This window comes from Erinaceus europaeus, chromosome 20, assembly GCF_950295315.1.
Source record: "Erinaceus europaeus chromosome 20, mEriEur2.1, whole genome shotgun sequence".
NCBI classification, from domain to species: Eukaryota; Metazoa; Chordata; class Mammalia; order Eulipotyphla; family Erinaceidae; genus Erinaceus; species Erinaceus europaeus.
In genome coordinates, this window is record NC_080181.1 from 4,944,927 (window position 1) to 4,970,092 (window position 25,166).

The window sequence follows — 25,166 nt, forward strand, 5'->3', positions numbered from 1 at the left end:
TGAGAGGGGAGGGGAGCTAGATAGGTAGACAGACAGACAGACTGACAGAAAGGGGGGCAGGTGGTGGTGCTCGTGGTTGAGAGCACGTGTTACAATGTGCATGGACCCAGGTTCAAGCCCCCTGTCCCCACCTGCAGAGGGAAAGCTTTTCGAGTGGTGAAGTAGGGCTGCAGGTATCTGACTCTGTCCCTCTCTTATCTCCCCCTTCCTCTCAATGCCTGGCTATCTCTACCCAATAAATACATAAAGATAATAAAAGAGATAGAGAGAGAGAGATAAAGGGAGATAGAGAGAGAGAAAGAGAGAGTGAGAGGGAAAGGGAGAGAGAAAGGGAGGGAGACAGAGAGAGAGAGAGAGAGAGAGAGAGAAAGAGAGAGAGAGAGAGAGAGAGAGAGAGAGAGAAGCAGACCTGCTTCACCGCTCATGAAGCATCTCCCCAGGGTCCTTGCACACTTGCACATGGTGACGTGTGCTTCCACCTGGACCCCCACAAATAGGCAATTTTTTCCTTATGCTGATTTCTTTAAATGCAGGGGGTAATGTTTTCTACTGTATAGCTTCCAAAAATACTGCTACCAAGTTGTGTTATTTCAGTCATGTATACATTGGCAGGAAGAGTAGCAGGAACCTGGCTATGTGACTTTTCACCTAGGAGCCTTGAAAAGGAATTTCTTAGTGTTTTCTATGAAGTGAAATTGCTACCAGCTTATCTCTTGGGCTTCATAGATGGGTACCCTCATGACAAATCCACTAGTTCCAACAGTCATTTTATTTTTCCCCATTTTTTTCTTTTTCCTTTTGATAGGAACAGAGAAAATGGGGGGTGGTAAATAGGGTAAGAGAGACACCTAAGCACTGCTTCAACACTCGTGAAGCTTCCCCCCATAGGTGGGAGCTGGAGGCTTGAACCTGGGTCCACACAGAAGGTCATGCATGTGCTTTACCAGATGTGCCCCATTAAGTGAAATTTACCCAAGGTTATCTGAGTATCCTGCCACTATAAACACTGCTAGAAATGGTAGAAGTTTGCCTTCAGGTTCTAATATACTGTCTTTTAATGCTGTGTCTGATAGTGACTCCCTAAAGCTGTAAGCCAAAGTCACTAGCAAGAGATTCAATCGTGGTTCATCTTTCGTGATAATGTGCCATCAATCCACATTTCAAATTGAGTTTTTTCCCCACATTCCTAGTATCCCTGATTCATTTCTCTCCATCTGGCTGATGAGAAGCTATTACTAGAAAGAGGAGAATTCTCAGCACCACCACTCCCACCCACTCCATACTTATGGTTTAGTCATTCCAATGAGTCTTGCTATCAGAAATCATGTATCAAGCAGGTCATCTGTCATGCTACATTTCCACAAAGACTTTTTTTGTTCTATAAACTACATATGATCCCCTTCCCCCAAAAAATCCAAGCCACATTTTATTTGTTTTTCTTCTTCCTTTTTTTTTTTTTTTTTTTTTTTTGCCTCCAGGGTTATTGCTGGGGCTCACGAATCCACTGCTCCTGGAGGTCCTTTTCCCCCCCATTTTGTTGTCCTTGTTGTTGTTATTGTTATCCTTGCCATTGATGTCGTTGTTTTTGGATAGGGCAGAGAGAAATGGAGAGAGGAGGGGAAGACAGAGAGGGGGAGAGAAAGACAGACACCTGCAGACCTGCTTCACTGCCTGTGAAGTGACCTCCCCCCCCCCAAGGTGGGGAGCCTGGGGCTTAAACCAGGATCCTTTTACAAGGTCCTTGTGCTTCACTCTGTGTGCGCTTAACCCACTGTGCTTCTTCTTTTTAAAAATTTTGTCATCATAAGGTCTTCACTCCAGACCAGTATTTTCAGCTAGAAAGAGAAGAGAGACAAAGACACCAGCGCAATGAAGCTTCCTTCCTTCAGGGCAGTGAAGGAGTCAGGGGCTGGGTTGAAACTGGGTTTGTGGTCAACACGAGATAGCAATCACACTAAGTGAGTTTCTTCATAGACCAGCCCCCCAATTGTACCCAATTCCCAGCAACTAAGTCTCTCTTGTCAATTTCTCTTATCTCCTTGAGGGAACTAAAATTCTTGTGGGATTATGTATTATGGAGTATTTACTTTTGTTTGCATGTTTGTAGCATTTTTTAAATTTTTTAAATTAACTTTATTTATTTATTGGATAGAGACAGCCAGATATCGAGAAGGAAGGGAGTGATAGAGAGGGAGACAGACAGAAAGAAACCTGAAACACTGCTTCACCACTTGCAAATCTTTTCCCCTCTGGATGCGGCAGGGGTTCGAACACGGGCCCTTGCACACTGTAACATGTACACCACCCAGGTGCACCACCACCTGGCCCCACTTATTTATTTTTTCTTATTGTGTTTTATTTTGTTTTGTTTGCCTGTAGGGTTATTGTTGGGGCTTGGTGCCAGCACTATGAATCCACTGCTCCTGGCATCCATTCCCCACCCTCCCTTTTATTGGGTAGATACAGAGAGAAATTGAGCGAGGAGGGGGAGATAAAGAGGGAGAAAGAAAGAGAGACAACTGCAGGCCTGCCTCTCTCAAGTTACTCTGTTGTTTGTGGTTTATCAGCAACAAATGTTTCCTGACTTCTGGAGGCTAGAAATCTTGAGTTCCCTCCTGGAATTTTCTGCCATAACTACTACTACTCTTCTTCTTTTTTTAAAGACATCTTTAAAAAAATTATCTTTATTTATTTAATGGATAGAGACAGTCAGAAATTGAAAGGGAAGGGGGCAATAGAGAGGGAGAGAAACAAAGAGACACCTGCAGCCCTGTTTCACCACTTGTAAAGCTTTCCCCCTGTAGGTTGGGACTGGGGGCTTGAACCCAGGTCCTTGTGCACTGTAACATGGGTGGGTACTCAACCAGGTTCGCCACCACCCAGTCCCCAGTTTCAGTCTTCTTCATTGGTCTCTCTCTCTCTTTGATTTACTTATTTATCTTTATTTATATTTATGTATTGGATAGAAACAGCCAGAAATCAAGAGGGAAGGGGGAGATAGAGAAGAAGAGAGACAGAGAGACACCTACAGCCCTGCTGCACCACTTGTGAAGCTTTCCCCCTGCAGGTGGGGACTGGAAGCTCACATCATGACGTGCATCTTACCTCCAAGCCCCCACCCCAGCTACTACTGGCTTCTTTAAATGTCTTAGGAAGCTCAGGCGTAGCTGCATGCGTACAGAGGTCTTCTCAGACAAGTTTTGTTTAATGAACAGAGCACATCCTATCCTGATAGGTGCAATAGGTGTTCATAATACCAAATGAGTGATTTAGTTTTTACCCCAACAAATATTTCTGTTGACTTTCTCACAAAACTTTTTTTTTGTTCAGAACTATTCTATAGATCTTACATCTGCAGTTCAGATAGAAGGCTCACTTTATATATATATATGCACATATGTGTGTGTGTGTGTGTGTATGATTTATTTGTTTTATTTATTTATCACTGGCTAGAGAAAGAGAGAAATTGAGAGGGGAAGGGGAGGGAGAGAGGGAGAGAGACCCCTACAGCACTACTTCAGCACTTGTGAAGCCTTGTCCCCTACAGGCAGGGATCAGGGCTCAAACCTGGGTCCTTGTGCACTGTAGTTGTTTGTGCTTAACCAGGTGCACCACCGCCTCTGGCTCCACTTTTTTTTTAATGCCAGAGTATCCCAGTGTAAAGGTTCATCATAATTAATTGATTTCGTATTAACACTGACATTGCTTTTGGTTTCTTAGCATTGTAAATAAAAACATACTCCACCTACCATCATCACTACACATTTTCAGAATATTTCTAAGAACCAGTCTGTAGAAGTGGAAATGTTGCACAACTTGAGTAGAAATTACCAAACTGCTCTCGGGCTCTCAAGAAGTCATTATTGATTACTCTATTAAGCTGATTATCAGAAAGTCCATTACTATGTCAATCAATAGTAACTATTAGTGAGCTGAGCAATTTTTTAAACTTCTTTGAACTGTATTTGTCAACTTTCTTCAGAATTTTTCTTCTTTCTCTCTTTCTTTCTTTTTTTTTTTGCATCCAGGGTTACTGCTTAGCTTGGTGCTGGAACTATAAATTCACTGCTCCTGGAGGCCACTGTTTGTTTGTTTTGCTTCGTTTGACAGGACAGAAAGAAATTGAGAGAGGAGAGTGAAGGAGAGAGGGAGACAAAGAGAGACACCTACAGACCTGCTTCATCGCTTCATCAGCTCTGGCTTATGGCGGTGCAGGGGACTGAACCTGAGATGGCAGAGTCTTGAGCATGACAGTCTCTGTGCATGACCATTATTCTGTCTACCCCAACCCTGACAGCTGCATGTTCTTTGAGGCAGAGGCAGGGGGCAAGGAAAGACCTGGGCTCAAATCTGGGCCATGCGCCTGGCAAAAGAGCACACTATCCAAGTGAGTCATTTTACTAGCCCCACCAGTACTCTTAAAATTGTTTTTAAATTATCTTTATTTATTGGGTAGAGACAGCTAGAAACTGAGAGGGAAGGTGGTGATAGGGGGTGAGAAACAGAGAGACACCTGCAGCCCTGCTTCACCACTAAGCTTTCCCCCTGCAGATGGGGACTGGGGCTCGAACCCAGGTCCCTGTGCACTATAACATGAGCGTTCAACTAGGTGGGCCACCACCCAGCCTCTATTCTTTTTTTTATTTTATTTTACCTTTTGTTGCCCTTGTTTTTCATTGTTGTTGCAGCTATTATTGTTGTTACTGATGTCATCATTGTTGGATAGGGCAGAGAGAAATGGAGAGAGGAGGGGAAGACAGAGAGGGGGAGAGAAAGACAGACACCTGCAGACCTGCTTCACCGCCTGGGAAGCGACTCCCCTGTAGGTGGGGAGCCGGGGGCTCGAACCGGGATCCTTATGCCGGTCCTTGTGCTTTGTGCCACCTGCGCTTAACCCGCTGCACTACCGCCCGACTCCTTTTTTTTTTTTTTTTTCCTGAATTTATGAAATGTCCTACTATCTTTGCCTAATCCACACCTATCAATACATCACTGTTTCTAACTTTTACAAGGAGAATAATCTCTCTCAGGACAAACTCACAGCTTTTGGTTAATCTGGGTGAGACTATGCTCACACCTCTGAGAATGGGAGAAGAGACCACACACACAGCTTCTAGCAGAGGCTCTACCTATCACCTGGTGGTGGTGACAGCCAATGGCACGGTCCTCTGTACCCCACCTCACCTGAATTTGTGTACCTGCCACTGCCACGTGCACTGCACCTTCTCTGAACTCTGACATTGCGCCTGAGAGGCAGCAGGCACTAGACAGGAGGAGCAGGAGCAGGAGCAGGAGCACGGGCTCCAAGAGCTGAGTCCTGTGCTATTTTCGCTTCCTCAAGGAGCCTCAGCTGAACCAAGGAGGACACCAGACTAACCACAGAGCATTGTGGTGAAGGCTCTATGAGTCAGCACAGACAGGGAGCAATTAGTGTTAATGGAAGGGGGCTGGGCCGTGGCACACTTGGTTGAACACACACGTTACCATGTACAAAAACCCAGGCTCAAGCCCCCAGGCCCCACCTGCAGTGTGTGTGTGTGTGTGTGTGTGTGTGTGTGTGTGTGTGTGTGTGTGTGTATGTGGGGGGGTTGAGGTGGGGAGGGATAGCTTTTCAAGCAGTGAAACAAAACTGTGGTTTCTCTCTCTACTTTATTTTTTTCACTTGACAAGACAGAGAAATTGAGAGAGGAGGGGGAGATAGAGAGGTGAGTGAAAAAGATAGACACCTGTAGACCTGCTCGACTGCTTTTGAAGTGTCCTTCCTGCAGATAGGGATCAGGAGCCTGTAACCCAGATCCTTCACATAGTGATATGTGCACTTAACTGAGCGTGCCACCGTCTGGCTCCCTCTCTCCCCTTTTAATTTCCCTCAGGCCTATCAAAGAAAAGGAAAAGGAAAAAATGGCCACCAGCAACGATGGATTTGTCCTGTAGGTACTGAGCCCCAGTGACAACCCTGGTGATAATAATAATAATGACAATGATGAAGCAAGCAAATAACTATTTTGGAATCACTGTCTCCCAGTCTTTTAAGGAAGTCATGCAAGAAAAATCTCTGGGACCAAGTCACTTTGTTTTCCTGATAAGTGAGAGCAAGGCCAGCTGAACAGCTCACCTGGGTAGTGTGTTGTTCTGCCATGCATGAGAGCCAAGTTTGAGTCTGGTCCTCACCACATTGAAGGGAGCTTCGGGTGTCTTTTCCTTTCCCTCTCCCTCTTTCTGCCTCTCAGTCTCACTCTCTCTACCTGAAAAAGTCAGCCAGAGCAGAGAAGCCCTAGAGAAACTCAAAAAAACAAACCAAAGTGGGTTGGGCGTTAGTGCAGCGGGTTAAACGCAGATGGCGCAAAGTGCAAGGACCAGCTTAGGGATCCCGGTTCGAGCCCCCAGCTCCCCACCTGCAGGGGAGTTGCTTCACAGGCAGTCAAGCAGGTCTGCAGGTGTCTGTCTTTCTCTCCCCCTGTCTTCCCCTCCTCTCTCCATTTCTCACTGTCCTATCCAACAATGAACAACATCAACAACAATAATAACCACAACAAGGCTACCACAAGGGCAACAAAAGGGGGGGAAATGTCCTCCAGGAGCAGTGGATTCATGGTGCAGGCACTGAGCCCCAGCAATAACCCTGAAGGCAAAAAAAAAAAAAGGCTCAATAATGGCTATGGGGGGCGGGTCCACTCTATAATTCATGTGATGTTCAGGCATCAGAATACTGAGCAGTAAGTTTAAAATCTTGGTCAGACGTTCATCCTGTTTTTGCACAGACGTCAGAAAGGTATCGACAAAGTCTAAGTAACTGTTGAAAATTCACTCAAGTCTCTAAATATACACTTGACTGAGACTAAGTGTTTCCTGTCATAAAGCAGTGGAACTAAAACAAATGTTGGTAGAGAATCCTTTATTGAAGTTTCAAATGGAAGTGCAACCCCAATGAACAGACAAAACAGCAATAGAAGAAATGGGACTGAGTTAAGGAGCACAGCCTGAACACTAGCCACCCATAAAATAAAGGTGATGATTCTGTCTGAAAAGGCATAAAGGGATGCACGTTTGCTCAGGTACAGAGCCACCTGGAGGGCAGCTCAGAAACAGGTAACAAGGAGGCTGGAGACAGAGGACTTGAATTTGTGTCCTGGCTCTCTCACTTTGCAAAGATCTCTCTGTCCAGTTTTTGTGAAGCAGACAGAAAACCACCTCCTTCTACTAGGACTCAAATAACAAAGACTGAGTGGTTACAGCAAAATGCTCAGAACAGTGTCTGGGCAAAATCCAGGGTCATTAAGTGTCTGCCAACTAGATATGCCTCCTGTATAATACCAGTATGCAGCAACTGAGTAAACAGCAGCCTTTCCAGAATTGCCTAAGTGGAGACTGTGGGGCATCATTCAAGGCTGTAGCCAAATTCAGATCAAAGTCCTCTTAGGCTCACTGAGTAGACAGTGGGTTTTGTCTTGTTCCAATTTTATCCATGACAAAGATGGCTATTGCTTTCATATTCACCTGTTATGCTCCCAGCACAGGCAAGTTTTAAAAGTAGTATCAGTGTGTATACATCTGGAGCAAATAAGTGAACAGATTCAGTTATTTGAGCAGGGTAAAGGAAGATACTCCTCTAGCTCATTTGGGATTATATCAAAACAATTATATTCTGGAATGAAAAACAAGGCCCGTGCTCAAGGATCCAGAGCAAATAGTGATGCCTCCCATAACAGTGTGATAGTGACAGCTTAGTAAGAGGATTTATGGATCCCAAAATTTCATACAACGCTTAAAAGAGCAAGCTACAAGCCAGGTAGTAGCTCTGCCCACAGAGTCCATGTTATCATGTATGAGAACCCAGGTTCAAGCTCCCAGCCACCCCATGAGAATCCGCACAGGGGTAAGAACCATGAGTGGTGGACCAATGCTACACGGTCTCTCCTCTCTCTGTCTCTCTCTTCCTTTCTATCTCTCACCTTTTTTAAAAAATTTTTTAAATATTTATTTTATTTATTTATTCCCTTTTGTTGCCCTTGTTGTTTTATTGTTGTAGTTATTATTGTTGTTGTCGTTGTTGGATAGGACAGAGAGAAATGGAGAGAGGAGGGGAAGACAGAGAGGAGGAGAGAAAGATAGACACCTGCAGACCTGTGAAGCGACTCCCCTGCAGGTGGGGAGCCAGGATTTGAACCGGGATCCTTATGCCGGTCCTTGTGCTTTGCGCCACCTGCGCTTGCGCTTAACCCGCTGCGCTACAGCCCGACTCCCTCTATCTCTCACCTTTTATCTAAAGAAAAAAAAAAAAAACCAGCCAGGAGTGGCGGAGTCATGCAGGCACAGAGCCCTAGCAATAACCCTGCTGACAAGGATGACGGTAATAACATAATTTGAATTAATAAATGCCGTCTTAGCCTAGTGCCTTCTAAACAGCAGGCTTCTCCTCTATTGTTATATCTGTCCTACAATATTCCAGCAAATGTATCCATTACAACATTATTAGCATGCAGGTCCCATCATCGATTATGATTAGGTGATTCAGCAAACATTTACTTCTTGAATGCCTGGCATACTGCTAGCATACAGGGGTAAGTCAGTGAGAACTTAGCCTTTTCTTGTTAATAAAGTCAGGTCACTGACTTTACAAGACTGGCAGGTCAATATGACTTCATGTCCTTGAAAGATCTTAAGGCACTTCCTGTTTCACTGCAAATCTTCCGGGAGGGGGGGGGGATGCAGTTGCTTTTTGGCTAATTCATTTTTTTAATTCCCTTTTGTTGCCCTTGTTTTATTGTTGAAGTTATTGTTGTTGTTGTTACTGATCTCGTCATTGTTGGATAGGACAGAGAGAAATGGAGAGAGAAGGGGAAGACAGAGGAGTGAAAGAGAGACAACTGCAGACATGCTTCACTGCCTGTATAGCAATTCCCCTGCAGGTGGGGAGCTGGGGACTTGAACCGGGATCCTTATGCTGGTCCTTGTACTTTGCGCCACGTGCTTAACCCACCGCACTACTGCCCAGCTCCCGATACATTTGTTTTTAAGATTAGAAGAAATGATCTCTCGTCACTTCTTCTTCTTCTTCCTCTTCCTCTTCTTCCGTCTTCCCTCCTTCTTCTCCTTCTCCTTCTCCTTCTCCTTCTCCTTCTCCTTCTCCTACCAGAGCACTGCTCAACACTGCCTTATGGTGGTGCAGGGGACTGAACCTGGGACTTTGGAGCCTCAGGCTTGAGAGTCTCTTGAATAACCATTATGCCATCTATGCCCACCCTCTCCTCACTTCTGGACCCCTACTATCATAGTGGATTCCTTTCTCTCTTCTTTCTCATACCGAGGGAAGCTTAGTTTTCCATGTCTGACGTTGAGGAAAGGTGGGGAAAACAGTCCTTGGCCCCTGACTGTCTCCTCCTGTCCTAGATGTGAAGTCAGTATTGCTAATTCATTCATACCACACACTTCTCACCACTTCACGTCTTGCACTGTCCTTCAAGATCCACTTTTACCTTATTGGGGCTTAATCTTGAGTCACTTTTTCCCCTTTTAAACCCTTCTCAACCTGCTGGGTGTTGTTTTTTTTTTGTTGTTGTTGTTGTTTGTTTTTTTGTCACAAGACCACATAACTTGGGTTTGAATTCTATCACTTCCTGGATTACAATAACTGAACACCTCTGAGCCTTAGTCTCCTTATGTGAGAGCAGTGGCAATATCCAAATCATAAGTACTGAAAGAGTCAATGCAGTAACACTTAAGTAGTTGCTTGAACACAGAAAGTGCTCTCCCATGCTATTGCTATTGTCACTACACGTGGAAGAATCCATTCTGTTGACTTTCAGCTTCTTGGCGTGCCATCTCAACACAGCTCTGCTTGCACCAGTTGAACACACAGTCCTTATTTAAGACTTCAGACCTGCTCTTTCTGTCCAACTGGAAAAAACCTCCTAGTATATTCCCCACCTTTGAAAACTCACAGGACCTCCTTTCTAGTCTCTGTCCTCACATCACTGATTTGTGGACACAAAGCAACCTAACTCCCCAACCTCGTAACTCTCACAATTTTCCCACATGGGTGTCCAAGTCTTCTTCAGTCTAAATCTTAACATCTTCCCTCTTCTTTGTACATATATACTTAAAATCTCTTCTCAGTACCCAGAAAAAATCATACTGGTCCTTTAAAAACTACGTAAAATCCTTATGTTCTGAAGCTATCTCTCCTATTACTCTAGAGCATACACATTCCATCCTGCCCAATCATACAAACTCACAAGGCACATGAATCATATATATTCACAGACTTGCTTATGAGGTATTTAAAGAGAATCTCTATTTCTCTTTTTTCCTTTATTTGGGGAGATTAATGATTTACAATTGACAGTAGGACACAGTAGTTTGTACATATGCAACATTTCTCGGTTTTCCACATAATGATCTAACCCCCACCTAGGTCCTCCTCCGCCATCATGTTCCAGGACCTGAACCCTCTCTCCCATCCCCCTCCCTGCCATCCCAGAGACCTTTACTTTGGTGCAATACACCAACTCCAGTCCAAGTTCTGCTTTGTATTTTGTTTTCCCTTCTGTTCTTATTTTTCAACTTCTGCCTATGAGTGAGATCATCCCATATTCATCCTCCTCTTTCTGGATGATCTGTGCCACTTAACACGGAGAATCTCTATTTCATACTAATGTTTTATATAGATATATGCATGTAACTCCTTGAATATGTTAGAAGCTCCTTGAAGTTAAAAATTCCAAATGAAGCTAGCAGTAAATTAGCTTTTATTTTAAATAACTCTTTGGGTATCAATTTATTGAAAAAACCTTCAGAAGTAGCTACTGCTATCCTTACTTTATCTATAAGGCAGAAAGCAGCCAGGGAACTTTTTTTCTATCACAAATATCAATATAAAAGGTACACAGTAATTGCCAAATGAATGGACTTATGCATAGAGTTTTGTAAACTTGCTGTACTTTCATAATGAGTTATCAAAAACTGTTTCTCTGTCAATATTGCCAAATAAGGGGAATTTTTCTTTTTTTTCTCTTAGATAGAGACGGAGAGGCAGAGAGAGTGTAAGAGGCCACAGTACCTTTCAGTGTGGTGGGAGCCAGACTCAAACCTGTGGGCACATATGCCAAAGCAGCCGTTAGTGAGACATTCCACCTGTCCGTGGGGATTTATTTCTACGACTCAAGAAGTAAACAGTGTCCAAAAAGTGCTTTCTAACAACCAGAAATTGAGAGGATGGGGGGACAGAGAGGGAGAAAGAGAGACATCTGTATCAGACCTACTTCACCGCTCACAAAGCTTTTCCCTTGAAGGTGGGGATTAGGGGCTCAATTGTATTGTGCACCACCACCTGGCCCCATGGCATGTTTTAAAAAATGTGTTAGATGCTACTTTAGTAAGGTTGTGAGAATAGCTGTTTTTTAAGGATACTCTTAGTCTTTTATATTCAATTTTTGAAGTAACTTTTAAAAGTGAAGAAACAGTCATCATATATCTAAGTTTGCATATTGTCTTTGATTGGTAAGTACTGTGGTTATAGAATATTTCACTTATCTTGACCAACGCTCAGCTGTTAATCAGTTGTGTGCTTTTTGAAAACTGAAATTTATGTCTTTGGATCAGTTCATAGGAGGAACTGGGTTAGAATAAGCGGAGTTTTTAGAGGATTCTAAGAAGGATTCACTTATAAATCATATTATTTTAAGGAGACTAAGAGTGAAGGAGTCATGTTAATACAAAGTGAGTGTTCAAGAAAACAGAACAAAGGACTGTTGGGAACAAGAATGCCTGTCATTCTCTGAACTGATTTTCCTCACACAGACACTCTGGAAAACCACCACTCAGTGATGCTACTAGGAAAGTTGAGGCCACTCTCAGTTGTTCCATTTCCTCACAGAGAAAATTAAAAATGTAACTAGCATCCCTCCCCTCTAGTTGAATACCTATGTTCAGCATCAATGTAATAAATTCATTCTCTGTAAAAAAAAAAAAAAAAGAAAAAAGAAAAAACATTGGCAGTGAGAGACACAAAACTAACATTTCTATGAAGACTTAATGTCAGAAGGAAATCAAAAACTACTATTACACAAAATCTATATTCAAAAATAGTTGCAGAGAAGCACTTGATAGGCATTTAGAGGGATAGTGAATTGACTTGTTAAATGTTTCTATTATTATTTTTGGTGTAAACATGCATTAATATTCATGGCAAACTTTTTAAAAATTCCCACTCTTTCTTTTATTTATATGGAAGATTTCTGAAATCAGAAAGCATGCAAGCAGGAAGCAGAAAAGCAGACAGATCTTTTATTCCTCAAACCAGAATTCGGAGAAAACTCTAAACACTACCTCAGGGCATTATAAACCCCCCCCCCAAAAAAAAACACTTATTATTACAGTTCAAATGTGATCAGATTTTAAGGTTATTGCAATCTGCAAATATAAATAAATGTGGCTTTAAATTTAGTGCTGAGAAAAATAAGTTTCTATGGAAGTTCAAATCTGGTACACATTATGCAAGGCACTTCACAGTACAATTTAATTTTAAAGACGCAGAGGTCTTACTTAAAGCAAAATACTTCAGAAATCCAAATACCACGATGTACAAATTCTTCATTTGCTTTAAATTATTTACTCCTATCCCTCTTAATGCACTTACATAACTATCCTAAATAGAAAAGGAGCAAACTTTTTTATAGTTTCGAATGGCCATTATATTGGGAGTAGGACGGTAGTGCATTGGGTTAAGTACAGGTGGTACCAAGCACAATGACAGGTGTAAGGATTCTGTTTGGAGCCTCCAGCTCCCCACCTGCAGGGGAGTCGCTTCTTGGAGCCTCGACCTCCCCACCTGCAGGGGAGTCACTTCACAGGCGGTGAAGCAGGTCTGCAGGTGTCTGTCTTTATCTTCCCCTCTCTGTCTTCCCCTCCTCTCTCCATTTCTCTCTGTCCTATCCAACAATGACGAAAACAATAACTACAACAATGAGAAAACAACAAGGGCAACAAAAGGGAATAAGTAAATAAATATTTTTTAAAAAGAATGGCCATTATATAAATGTTGCATGGATAATCATATAGGAAAAAGGCAAAACCATGCAGAACACTAGTAACTGCATTGATATATGAATACATATACATATACGAATACATATCACATACAAATACACAAATACAATTTTAAGTACATTCACCATTCCTTTTGACTGAAATTTATGTTTTAAATATCAATAGCTGTGGAAGTGATATTGGAGGGAATGGGGACACAGAACTCTGGTGGTGGGAACACTGGAATTATACCCCTGTTGTCTCAAGATTTTGTAAAACAATATTGAGTCACTAACATCCATATAAAAAAAGAAAGAAATGCACGAGCTCTGTAATAGGACCAAAGCTCTTCCTTTCTTTCCTCCCCCCCCCCCCTTTCAGGGCTATCATGGGAATTTCCTGCTGGCACTATAAATCCACTGCTCCTGGTGGCCATTTTCCCCCCATTTTTATTGGATAGGACAGAGAGAAATTGTAAAGAGGGTGGGGAACACAGAAAGCGAGATACCTACAGACCTGCTTCCCCACTTGTGGTGGTGTCCCTGCTGCAGGTGGGGAGCCGGAGCCGGGGCTTGAACCAAGATCCTTGCGCTAAACTGGGCGTGCCCCCCTCCCCCGCCGCCGCCGCCGCAGGCTCCCTCCAAAGCTGTTTCTTTAAAGTTAAGTAGTTAAAGAACAGTAGTGTATTTCCCAGAGCAACACTACTGGTGTGTGCAACTGAGCATTTTAGTCAATCAGGATGCAGTCATAACCTCCAGCCACCATCCGCTTAGCACTTTTCATAAATAACCTCAGGGCTAAAGCCACCTAGAGTGAACTTCCAGAGGAATATCCCCACTTCTCAAGGGAAGCCCGGGGCAGCTCAATCTGCAAGAGCAGAGACAGGGAGCCCTGAGGCGGGGTCTCCGTGCAGCAGAGGGCGGGCGGGGAGCAGCCTACCTTCCATGGCCCTTTTGAAGAAGACCTTGCAGCTCCCGCAGGTGAGGACGCCATAGTGACAGCCCGACGCCTCGTCCCCGCAGATCAAGCAAATCTTCTGAGGCAAAGACTCGAAGCTGTACTGTGGGCTCTGGCTGGCTTCCGAATCCGGCCTTGCCGTGCAAAGCAAACGCATTTATATTTTGAGGTGCACCACTCCCCCTCCTCAGCCAGCGAGCTTTCTCCACAGGGCCTGGGTCTTGGCCCCCTTCCCCTTTGCAGACCCGCACCCTCATTTCCCTACTTGCAGAGCATGTCGTGGAAACCCGAGAGACAGAGAGAGAGAGACTGCGGCTTGCAGCGCAAACGCCTCCGGGGCCGCGCCTCGCGCGGAGGGAGGGAGACGACTCCGGGTTCGCGCGGGTCATCCGCACCCCACCCCACCCCACCCGACCCCCGCGGGGCACCTCTGCAAGACCAGCCCTCCCTAGCGAAGGACAGGCTTTCGGGGTGGCCCGGGTCGCGCCCCCGGCACCTCCCGGCGGCCCCCAGGCGGCGGCTTTGCAAAGTTGGGCCGGCTCAGTGCGGGGCTGGGGGCGGCGGGCACCCGGGCGAGCGCGCGCGGCGGGGAGGGGCGGAGCGGGGCGGGGACGCGGCGCGGCGCGGCGCGGCGCGGCGCGGCGGCCTCACCTCAGGTAGCCGAGGAAGGGCGGGTAGACCTGCGGCAGCGCGTCCTTGAGCACCGCGGCCTGGTAGCCGAGCGGCGGGAGCGCGTTGAGGCCGAGCGGCGGGTAGAGCGCGGGCCCGGACCCGGGCGGCGCGGCGGGCGCAACGGGCGCGGCGGGCGCGGCGGGCAGCAGGCAGGCGGCCCCCGGGGTCCTGGCGGGCGGCGGCGCGCACGGGCCGGGCGGGGGCGCGGCCTCCGCCTTGTACAGCAGCCCCTCCAGGCCGGGCCCCGGCGCCGCCGCGCCCGCCAAGCCCGCCAAGCCCGCCAAGCCCGCCGCGCCCGCGGGCCCCGCCGCTAGCAGCTCCCCGGCCCGGGCGGGCGTCGCGCGTGGGGGCAGCGGGAAGTCGGCGAAGACGGCGGGGGGCGCGGCGGCCAGCAGGTAGGGGCGCGGGGAGCGCCCGGCCGCCCGGCCGCCCTCCTCCTCCTCCTTGATCTTGAGCGGCGGGAAGTCGCCGTACAGCGGGAACACGTTGTCCTTGGGCTCGTCGGGCGCGAAGGCGCAGTCGGGGAAGTCGGCGGCGGGCGCGGCGGGCGCGGGGGGCGAGGCGCGCGGGGGCCCGGGGGCGGCGCCGTCCATCCCGTCGTCCTCCAGCAGCTGCCGCGTCCGCGCCGCCAGGAAGGCCTGGCCGAGCGGCACGATGGGCAGGTGGATCACGTCCACCACGGCGCCGGCCAGCGGGGCGCGCTCGGCCTCGGCGGGTGCCGCCCGGGCCGCGGGGAAGCGGGCGTCGTCCTTGGGGCCCGGGTCTGCGGGAGGCCGCGCCTTGCCCTTGAGCGGCGGCGGCCCCGCGGGGTCCCGGGGCTCGCCGGCGACCTCCTCCTCCTCCTCCTCCGTGTCTTCCTCCTGCTCGTCGTCCTCCTCCTCCTCCAGCTCCACCACGGCAGGCGGCGGCGGGGGCTTCGGGGCGGTGCGGACCCACGGGGGGCTCCCGGGCCCCGGCGGCAGCGGCGGGCGGGACGGCGACAGCCCCCGGGGCAGCGCCTTGCCCTCTGGCCGGCTCATGGGCTCGGGGCGCGGGGCGCAGCCGGCGGGGGCGGTTCGGGGCTCGGCCGGCAGCTCGGGCCCGAAGAGGCTCCAGGCGCCCTCGGGCTCGCCGGAGGCCGGGCCGGGGTGGCTGTGCGCGCGGCCGGCGGGGGCCAGCAGCGAGTCCAGGACGCTGTCCAGCAGCCCGCCGTCCTTCTCAGGGGCCCTGCAGCCGGGGGGCTCGGCGCTCGGCGGCTCGGGGCGCGGGAAGAGCAGCCCGTCCAGGGGCAGCGCGAGGCCGGCCGGCGGGGGCCCGGCGAGCCCGGTCCGGGAGGGCGCGCCGCCTGCCACGTGGGGAGCGCGGGGATCCTTTGCTTTCAGCTCTGACATGTCCGCCAGGGCTCCCCTTTTCTCCTCCCCCGAGCCCCGGGAGGAGGGGACGGCGGGGCGGGGGTGTTGGCCGGCCCAGACCCAGGCGAGGGCGCGGGTCTCCACCTCCCGGGTGGGCAGGGCAGGCGCTGGGCGGCTCCTGCGCTCCGGACCCGGAGGCCGGCGGGGCGGGCGAGGGTGTCGCCTCCCAACTGGCAGAGTCCTGGTAGGGCGCTGCGACTTGAGTCCGGGGGCGGGAGACACCTTGCACACCCGAGTGGCAAGTCCCACAGGTGCCCCCTACCAGCTTTTCCCGTGCTTCCAACCCTTGCCTCGGTCGGTCCCTCCTTCCTCTCTTGCTACAGCCCTGGGGCTACCGGCCCCCCTCTGGACAGTCCTTCCTCAGGAGCGGGAGTGTCCCAGCAGGTCCGTCCCCTGCAGCCGGCGATGAAGGACATTCCCCTGCTCTCCTGGTCCCTGGCGCCGCTGGAGGCTCCACCCCAATGCCAAGTGAAGCAACTTCGCATCGAGGCTGCTGCTGTCACCCCAGATCCTCCTCGCACAGTCCAGCACTGGGAGGCTCAGCCCCACTAGTGACAGACCTCGAGTGCCCCTCTGCTGCCTAAGGATACCTCTGGGTGTCGCCAGGCCCCGCCCCCAGCCCCGCCCTCCAGCTGCGGAGCTGCGGTTCTGCCCTTGGCATTCGCGGGTCCCACTGCCACCCGGGGAGCAGGTGCTGTGGGCGGGGAGTTACCCAGCGCTTCAGCTTATGTCCTCCCCCCCCTTCTCCCCTTGAGCAGTTGTGCCCCCCTTTTCTGATCGGAGAAGCAGACTGGTTGGGTCAGAAGCGGCTCAGGTTCTCATTTGTGTTGAGATTTCAGGGTGGCTTTATGAAATGGTAGGAGGGATGTATCAAAGGTGGTGCTTAGTACTGCAGAAGTGAGATGAATTCTACATAAGTGAGTGCGTTCATTTCTCTCTTGCAACCAGCATGCAGCAGCCCAGCAGCAGTGGCATGGCAGACAGTGGGGGTGTGAAAGCCAGCTGACATATCTCTGAGGGCTGGGAAGCTTGCTGTCTGTGTTTTGGTTTGTCCTTTGGGATGCAGACAGTAGATTGAACCTTAAGGGAGGCCCCCTTTAGTTTCAGCTTGTAAAAAGATCAATGGAAGTATTTGCTGAATAGTATTTTGTCCCCTCAGCACTATTTAAAAAAATGTTTTGTGATTTTTTTTTTAAGCAGGTTGCTTCTTCTTCGTGAAGATGTGCAGAGGGAATTGCAAATTGAGATACAGCGCCATTAACCAGTAATCTCTGTGCAGAATCCAAGACCTTTGGGTATGTCCATGTCATCTTTTTTTATATTTTTATTTTTTTAAATATTTATTCCCTTTTGTTGCCCTTGTTGTTTGATTATTGTTGTGATTATTATTATTGTTGTCATTGTTGTTGGATAGGGCAGAGAGAAATGGAGAGAGGAAGGGAAGACAGAGAGGGAGAGAGAAAGATAGACACCTGCAGACCTGCTTCACCGCCTGTGAAGTGACTCCCCTGCAGGTGGGGAGCTGAGGGCTGGAACCGGGATCCTTATGCCGTCCTTGTGCTTTGCGCCACCTGCACTTAACCCACTGTGCTACCTACCGCCCAACTCCCCCATGTCATTTTTTTACAAACTATTATTATTATTGCCATGCCATTTTAGATAGAGACACAAATGGAGCGAAGCAGAGACACCACACCACAGAAACTTCCTTCATTGTGGTGAGGGCTGGGTTCAAACTTGAGTGGTGTACACGTTTGAGCAGCACACTGTCCACTATCCGACCCTACACATAATCTTTAATATGCCCTGTGCCAAGTGAACGGGCTCATTTGAAAAGTTGTATACCGGGCCTTGAGGTTCTGCCTGTGCTGACACCCTGGTGCTCTTAGCCCTGATAGAGCACACAGTGAAAGACCCTGGACACCCCAGCATGAGTAGAGAATCCAGAGGTCAAGAGTGTGGACCTTTGAGTCACCTGGGGAAGGTCTAGAGGAGTGTAAAAGAAACATGTCAGTGGCCAGATTTGACATAGATTGTCCAGCACTTTACTCTGATAAGTTTTAGGAAGGAGTTAGACATATAGTGGAAGGTGTGAAGAGAGTTCAGGTGGCAGAGGAAGTGTGTCCAGAGAACCTTGAATCTGAAGACTTGCTATGGGGACTGCAAAGAAGCCTCTCTCGTGTCACTGTGCCCTGCCTGCGGTAGCCTTCAAAGTGACTGCAGTACTGTTTCATCATGACTATAACAGGTGATGCCATAGAACACAGAATTTGCAGTCTGCACGGATGAATTCTTCCTCTGTGCAGTCTTCTGAGTGAGTCTTCTGCAGACTGCCTGCTAGTCTAGTAAGATGTCTGTGTGTATGAGTTTACTGAGCCCTTACCAGCCCCATGGAATCTACTTTCTTGTCTCCATTTCACAGTTGAGAAAACTGAGGCACAGAGGTTTTTTTTTTTTGATAGTATCAAAAAAGTGAGCAGTAGGGAGTCGGGCTGTAGTGCAGCGGGTTAAGCGCACATGGTGCAAAGTGCAAGGACCAACATAAGGATCCCGGTTCCAGTCTCTGGCTCCTCACCTGCAGAAGAATCGCTTCACAGGCGGTGAAGCAGGTCTGCAGGTGTCTCTCTTTCTCTCCCCCTCTCTGCCTTCCCCTCCTCTCTCCATTTCTCTCTGTCCTCTCCAACAAAGACATCAACAACAATGACATCAGTAACAACAACAATAATAACTACAACAAGGGCAACAAAAGGGAATAAATAAATATTTTTAAAAAGTGAGCAGTATATCCAGACTTGAACCAGGCAACCAAATGCCAGCCTACTTAGAGATGTGGTTGTGAAAGAGCAGACAGGCAACTACAGGATGATTTGCTCATCTGTGGAATACAGGGAATTAAAGCACATGAACTGGAAAAAAAAAAATCCAAGTTGCAAACTGTTACTGAGTCTTTGTGAGATCCAAGCTGGTTCTCTCTGGCATGAATGAGCTTGAGAGAGAATACAGAATTTTGGTGGTTAGTCTAGTGTAGAAATGAAACCATATGGTTTTATCATCTTGTAAACTACTACTAAGTCACTAAAAAAATTAAAAGGAGGGGGGAAAAAGCACCAATAAGAAAGAATAGCAAGTAGCTCATAATTCTGTTTCCAGGTCCTGTAACCATGAAATTGACATGTGGATTTATTTAAATCTGGTAGATTATATCAATAGGTGAGTGAATTTTGATTGGTTATAAAAATTCTCCCATTCAAGGGGGGGTGAGAAATCGTATCCACATGTCAACACATATATTGTAAACCATTACCCCCTCCACACACACACACACACACAATGATTGGAATGAATAAAATTCTTCCCATTTTGATAGTCTGACTGGATCAAAAACCTCAAAGTGGGGAGCAATACTTAAGCTCCCCACATGTCCCCAAGCCACCACTGATCGATGAAACTTGAGGTTGGCCACCCATACTGTTGGCACTGGCACTTTTAGACTCACAGGCCTGTGAGTGAAACAAAGCTCACGGCTCCTCTCTGGTGAGGGGCTCACTCCAGGTTGCCTTGGGCATTATCTATGAAGAAGAAAACTCAAGTTTGGAAGGGTGTGTCTTTTCTTACCCTTTGAAAAAGTTTTTCGAAGATAGACTAGTCCTACAACAAGCTGCATGGATTTACGATGAACCTTTTGTTGTTTTGAACTGTGATGCTGTGAAGGCATCATCACCCCAAGCAAGAAGATGAAGGTACCTTTGACTTCCAGCAGCTTCCTCAGGGGTTTGTTGTTGTTCCTTTGTTTGTTGTGGCACCTAGGAATGAACCCTGGTGTGATATAGCTGTGTAGCTTCCCTTTCATTATTTAAAACATTTTTAAAATTTTTATTGCCTCCAGGGTTGTCACGGGGTCTAAGTGACAGCACTCCAAATCCACCATTCCCTGTGGCCATTGTTTCTATCTTTATTATTATTTTTCTTTCTATTTTTATTGGGTAAGGCAGAGAAAAATTGATAGTGGAGGGAGAATAAAGAGAGAGAAAGATAGACACCTGCAGAACTGCTACACCACTCATGAAGTTTATCCCTGCGTGTGGGAAGCGGGGACTTGAACGCAGGTCCTTGCATGTGGTAATGTGTTCGCTCAACCAGCTGTACCACAACCTGCCCCATCTTTTTACTTTTTATTTAGACAGAGGGAAGGAGGGGCCAGTTTAAGCAACCTGGTTAAGTGCACACATTACTGTGTTCAAGGACACAGGTTCAATCTCCTGGTCCCCACCCGCAGGTAAAAAGCTTCACAAGTGGTGAAGCAGTAATGTAGGTGTTTCTCTGTCTCTTACTCTTATCTCCCCCCTTTTGATTTATCTGTCTCTATCTAATAATAAAAATATGAATTAAAACATTAGAAAAAAAGAAAACAGAGGGAAGGAAGGAGGTGGTGAGGGAAGGGAGAGTAGGACATTCAGCGCCATACCAGTCTGCAGAGCTGGCAGGCAGGCGGTGGCAGCTGAGCACACTTCTCCAGGGAGCCCTCTCCTGGCCCTCCTCATGCCACCTCACAGTCCCCCTGCTATTCCTGCCCTCACCGGGCACCCCTGCTTTCTCATCTGTCCCTGGACATCTGATACTCTGCGGTCACTATGGATTTATATGTGATTTTAACCATTATACTAAAATATATACACATGCATTTTGTGACACAAGGGCCTTGGGCATGCATGATGTCACTGCTCAGGACACTTGTGTTGTTCTCAGAGAGAGAAAGTGTAAGACACCACAGTCCCAGAGCTGCTTATTGTGCTCTGGTGCCTCCCACATGGCGTGCCTATGGCAGAGCACACACCCTGCCAGGTGAGCTATTTCTCTGTCTCCTAGGACAGTTTTAAATAGACAGAAAAATTGTGCGAATTGTACAAGAGTTCCCATGTATCTTGTTCTTTGTATCTTGTATCTTTGTATCTTCTGCATGTATGAGTTTATCAACTTGTATCTTGTATCTTTGTATCTTCTGCATGCATGAGTTTATCAACTCATGTGACTAAGATTTACAAGGCAATGTAGATATATGACAACTAGCATACTTCATTGATTCCGATTCCCTCTGTTTGTTCCTGCTTTCTTTGCCAGCATCCCGTCCAGGACACGGTATCACTCTCCTTCCATCCCTCTTGGCTGTGGCCAGTTCTGAGAGCATGCTTGTATCCACCGGCCTTGGCAGACCTGAGACTCACTGGTGAGACATCTTATAGGATGAGCCTCCAGTAGAGTCTCTTCTTTCCCTCATGACTGCACTGTGCTGTAGACTTGGGCGAGGGCAGGCAGAGTGGTGAAGTGCTGTGCTTATCACATCATGTCGTGGGAAGGTGCTGGCAACCTACTTTGTCACTCACTGTTGGTGCTGACCAAGACACCTGGCTGGAGGTCCCTCACCACACAGTCACTCTTTCCTGCCGTGCTCTTTGTATTTGACCTTTGGCAACCCTAACTGGAGGGTGTAGTGGTGGGGAGCACAGTTAGGCTTTCTCTTAGGGCAGAATATCTAACTTATAATTCATTCCTATTTTTGTTGTATTGCTCTGGTTGTTTCAGCTTTGGGCATTGAGATCCTGTGTGTCTGTGTGCAAGCATGCCTCTTCCTTACTTCATAGCACTGCAACTTGCAATCTGTTTGCTACCCCAACCCTCAAATCAGTCATCTACTGGAAAATACCATGAAAATGACTGTCTGGGAGCTAATGTATTCCTTCTTTCTTTCTTTCTTTCTTTCATTCTCCCTCTCCCTCTCCCTCTCCCTCTCCTTCTCCTTTTCTTTCTTTCTTCTTACACCTCCAGGGTTATTGTTGGAACTCAGTGCCCACACCACAAATCCACTGCTCCTGGCAGCCATCTTTTTCCCATTATTGCTGTTATTGTTGTTGCTGCTGTTGTTGGATAGGACGGAAAGAAACTGAGAGAAGAGGGGAAGACAGAGAGGGGTAGAGAAAGACAGATGCCTGCAGACGTGCTTCACCACTTGTGAAGCGACTCCCCTGTAGGTGGAGAGCGGGGGACTTGAACTGTGATCCTTGCACCAGTCCTTGTCCTTTGCACTATGTGTGCTTAACCCGGTGTGCTACCATCTGACCCTTGACCCTTAATGTATTCTGTGTTCATTTTTATTCCTTAGTTGTTATTTTCCCCCCACAATACAATGCATGCTTTTATCATCTAGCTGTTTTCATTACACATAATTTTATAGATAAAAATCTTTGACCTGATAGTAAGAGCCCTAGCTTATTATTGTGACATCTGATTTTATTTATTTAAATTTTATGGTACTAGGGCCTCACACATGCACAATTGTACCACTCCAGGCCAACTCCCTCCCTCCTTTTATGAGAGAGAGAGAGAGAGGGAGAGAGAGAGAGAGAGAGCCCATAGCACAGGAGATTCTCCTTGTACCATGGAATTCCCACGTGATCCCAGGGTTTGAACCCGGTTTATGTGCATGGCAAGATGAGCTATCCTCAGGCCTCCTAGTTTGAAATCTAATGCTGTTTTCATATTATACATGCATCTTACTGTTTTGTATAGTCTGAGTTATTGGGTAGTTGACAGGATTTGTGGAGTAGTGAGAGAATCATTTACTTGATTTGAGATCCCAGAAATGTAAAAAAAAAAATTCATAAAAGCAAATTGGGCCACACAGGGCTATATTTTGGTAAACTTTGGTATTTTTTTTTTTTTTGTACCTTACTTTGAAAACTAAAATCTCCTATTTGCCATTCTACCTTGAGGCAACCCTCGGATTTTTTTTTTAATTAATTTTTTTAGTTGTCATTGGGGCTTTCACTGGTTTGCACTGGGGCTCAGTGCCTGCACTATGAACCCACTACTGCGCCCAGTGGCCATCGTTTCTGTTGTCGTTTTTCCTTTCTATTTTATTGCCTAAAACAGAGATATTGAGAGGGAGGAGAGAGAGAGACTGCTTGTGAAGCTTCTCCCCTGCAGGTAGGGACGAGGGACTTGAGCCTGGGTCCTTGTGCATGAAAATATGTGCACCTAACTGGGTATGCCATTGACTGGCCCCGATTCTCAGGTCTTTCTACAGATGCTTGCCAGTAAAGTTAGCACTTGGTGTGAGTAGACCAAGGCTGCTTCTCTGGTGATCTGAAAACATTCCCTGGGGCCCTGAATCCAGTGTCCCATACATCTCCTGGGTTACTTGTGTTCCTCCATATGTGTAATAACTTTACATAAATGTAGGCCTATTTTTTTTTTTTGTGAGATATATTTTGATTTCAAATAGTAGGGCAATCAAAGTCACTTGTATAATAGTTGTTTACAGTCTAAACTCACTAAAAAAATACTGGCTTCTTAGAAAAGTTATGCATAGAAAAGTACATCAGGAGGGCGGAGGGTAGATAGCATAATGGTTGCATAATGGTTATGCAAGCAGACTCTCATGCCTGAGGCTCCAAAGTCCCAGGTTCAATCCCCAGCACCACCATAAGCCAGAGCTGATCAGAGCTGTGGTTAAAAAAAAGAGGGGGAGGAGGTCAGGCGGTAGTACAGCGGGTTAAGCGTACTTGATGCAAAGCGCAAGGACCATGTAAGGATCCCGGTTCAAGCCCCCGACTCCCCACCTGCAGGGGCTGTGTCGCTTCACAAGCTGTGAAGCAGGTCTACAGGTGTCTATCTTTCTCTCCCCCTCTCTGTCTTCCCCTCCTCTCTGGATTTCTCTCTCTCCTACCCAACAACAACTACATCAATAACAATAGTAATAATAACCACAACAATGATAAAAAACAACCAGGGCAACAAAAGGGAAAAAATAGCCCCAGCAATAACCCTGGAGGCAATAAAATAAAATAAGAAAATAAGAAATAAAGGAGATTTCTTTTGGTATTCTGGGTTTTTTTTTTTTTTTTTTTTTCCTAATCAAGAAGGAAAACCTGGCCCAGAAGCTGACCCTCCAGACATCCTGTCAAACTTCTGAGCTAAAACTGGGCCATCTGCCCATCACAAAACCCGTTGCTCCAAAGAAAATTTGATTTGATTAATTCTGATTCTTCTGCAGCTGAGTCCCATTCTGAGTCTTTTGGTACCAATAGCTACACAGAATCGGGGTCTGTTAGAAAGGAATGGGGTGAGGAAGGTGAGTTACAGGAATTCAACAAGCTATCTGATAATGTACCAAGATCTCATTTCTCTCAGTCTCCTAAATGCCACTTAATCTAAACTGAAAGAAATTAACACTGACGTATGGATGCAAATAGCCTGCTTGTTTCTATAAATAACATATTTTCACAGTTTGTCCTAACAATAATTATTTTTCAAACTTACATGCAAATTTGTGATTCTGTAATATGTTAAAATGTCTATCAAATCAAACTATATTGCTATACTTTAACTTACTCTGCATCTTTCTAGACTGATTAATTGCTAGTGGCTTTGCCTCTGCAGTGTAACATATAGTCATCCTAAACTTGCACATAGGTGCATTTATTAAATTTTTGTTCAGTAGATACTTACATAGGTGACTTGTATTACTGTTTTGAAATATGTAATGTTAAGGTGTATAGTCTAGCCTTCTCTTCATAATGGAATACGATATTCAAGATTTTTCTAACTTGTCATTAACAATTTATGTTTATTAAATGGTATGGGGGAGGGAAGATGGGGAAATGCGTTGATAAGTACTTAAGATTTTTAAAACGGGTGGGGTCGGGCGGTAGCACTGCAGGTTAAGAGCACATGATACAATATACAAGGAGGCGCAAGGATCCCGGTTAGAGTCCCTGCAGGGGGGTCGCTCACAAGAGGTGAAGCAGGTCTGCATGTGTCTGTCTTTCTCTCCCCCTCTCTGTCTCCCCCTCCTCTCTCGATTTCTCTCTGGCCTATCCAACAACAGCAATAACAACAATAATAATAACTACAACGACTTAAAAAAAAAAGGGCAACAAAAGGAGAAAAAATGGCCTCTAGGAGCAGTGGATTCGTAGTGCAGGCACCACCCCCAGCAGTAACCCTGAAGGCAAAAAACAAACAAAAATATATATATTCATGAATATGTATTACTTTTGAATTTGTACTATAAATTATACTATGTAAATATTAATATTGAGGCCTCTGTGAACGTGCAGTCTG

General features: G+C 46.8%; 1 protein-coding gene and 1 long non-coding RNA gene across 12 annotated transcripts in view; one reads left to right on the forward strand and one right to left on the reverse strand.

Annotated features, from left to right (window-relative positions):
• The window catches only part of PGR (progesterone receptor), an 81,965-nt gene extending 65,940 nt beyond the window's left edge, over positions 1–16,025 (reverse strand). For all 6 annotated transcript variants that reach the window (XM_060179726.1, XM_060179727.1, XM_060179725.1 and 3 more), the window contains exons 1-2: positions 14,635–16,025; positions 13,966–14,117 (exon numbers count right to left, since the gene is read on the reverse strand). In XM_060179726.1, the coding sequence (XP_060035709.1) occupies positions 13,966–14,117; positions 14,635–16,025 (1,543 nt within the window). The remainder of the gene's footprint in view (positions 1–13,965; positions 14,118–14,634) is intronic.
• Positions 14,924–25,166, forward strand: part of LOC132534952 (uncharacterized) — a 108,368-nt gene continuing 98,125 nt past the window's right edge. For 3 of the 6 annotated variants that reach the window (XR_009546719.1, XR_009546716.1, XR_009546720.1), the window contains exons 1-2: positions 14,924–15,050; positions 17,247–17,341. This is a non-coding gene — a long non-coding RNA (uncharacterized LOC132534952). Of the gene's footprint in view, positions 15,051–17,246; positions 17,342–19,196; positions 19,257–21,164; positions 21,271–25,166 lie in introns of all 6 variants that reach the window. The other 3 variants (XR_009546717.1, XR_009546721.1, XR_009546718.1) reach the window with 2 other exon arrangements.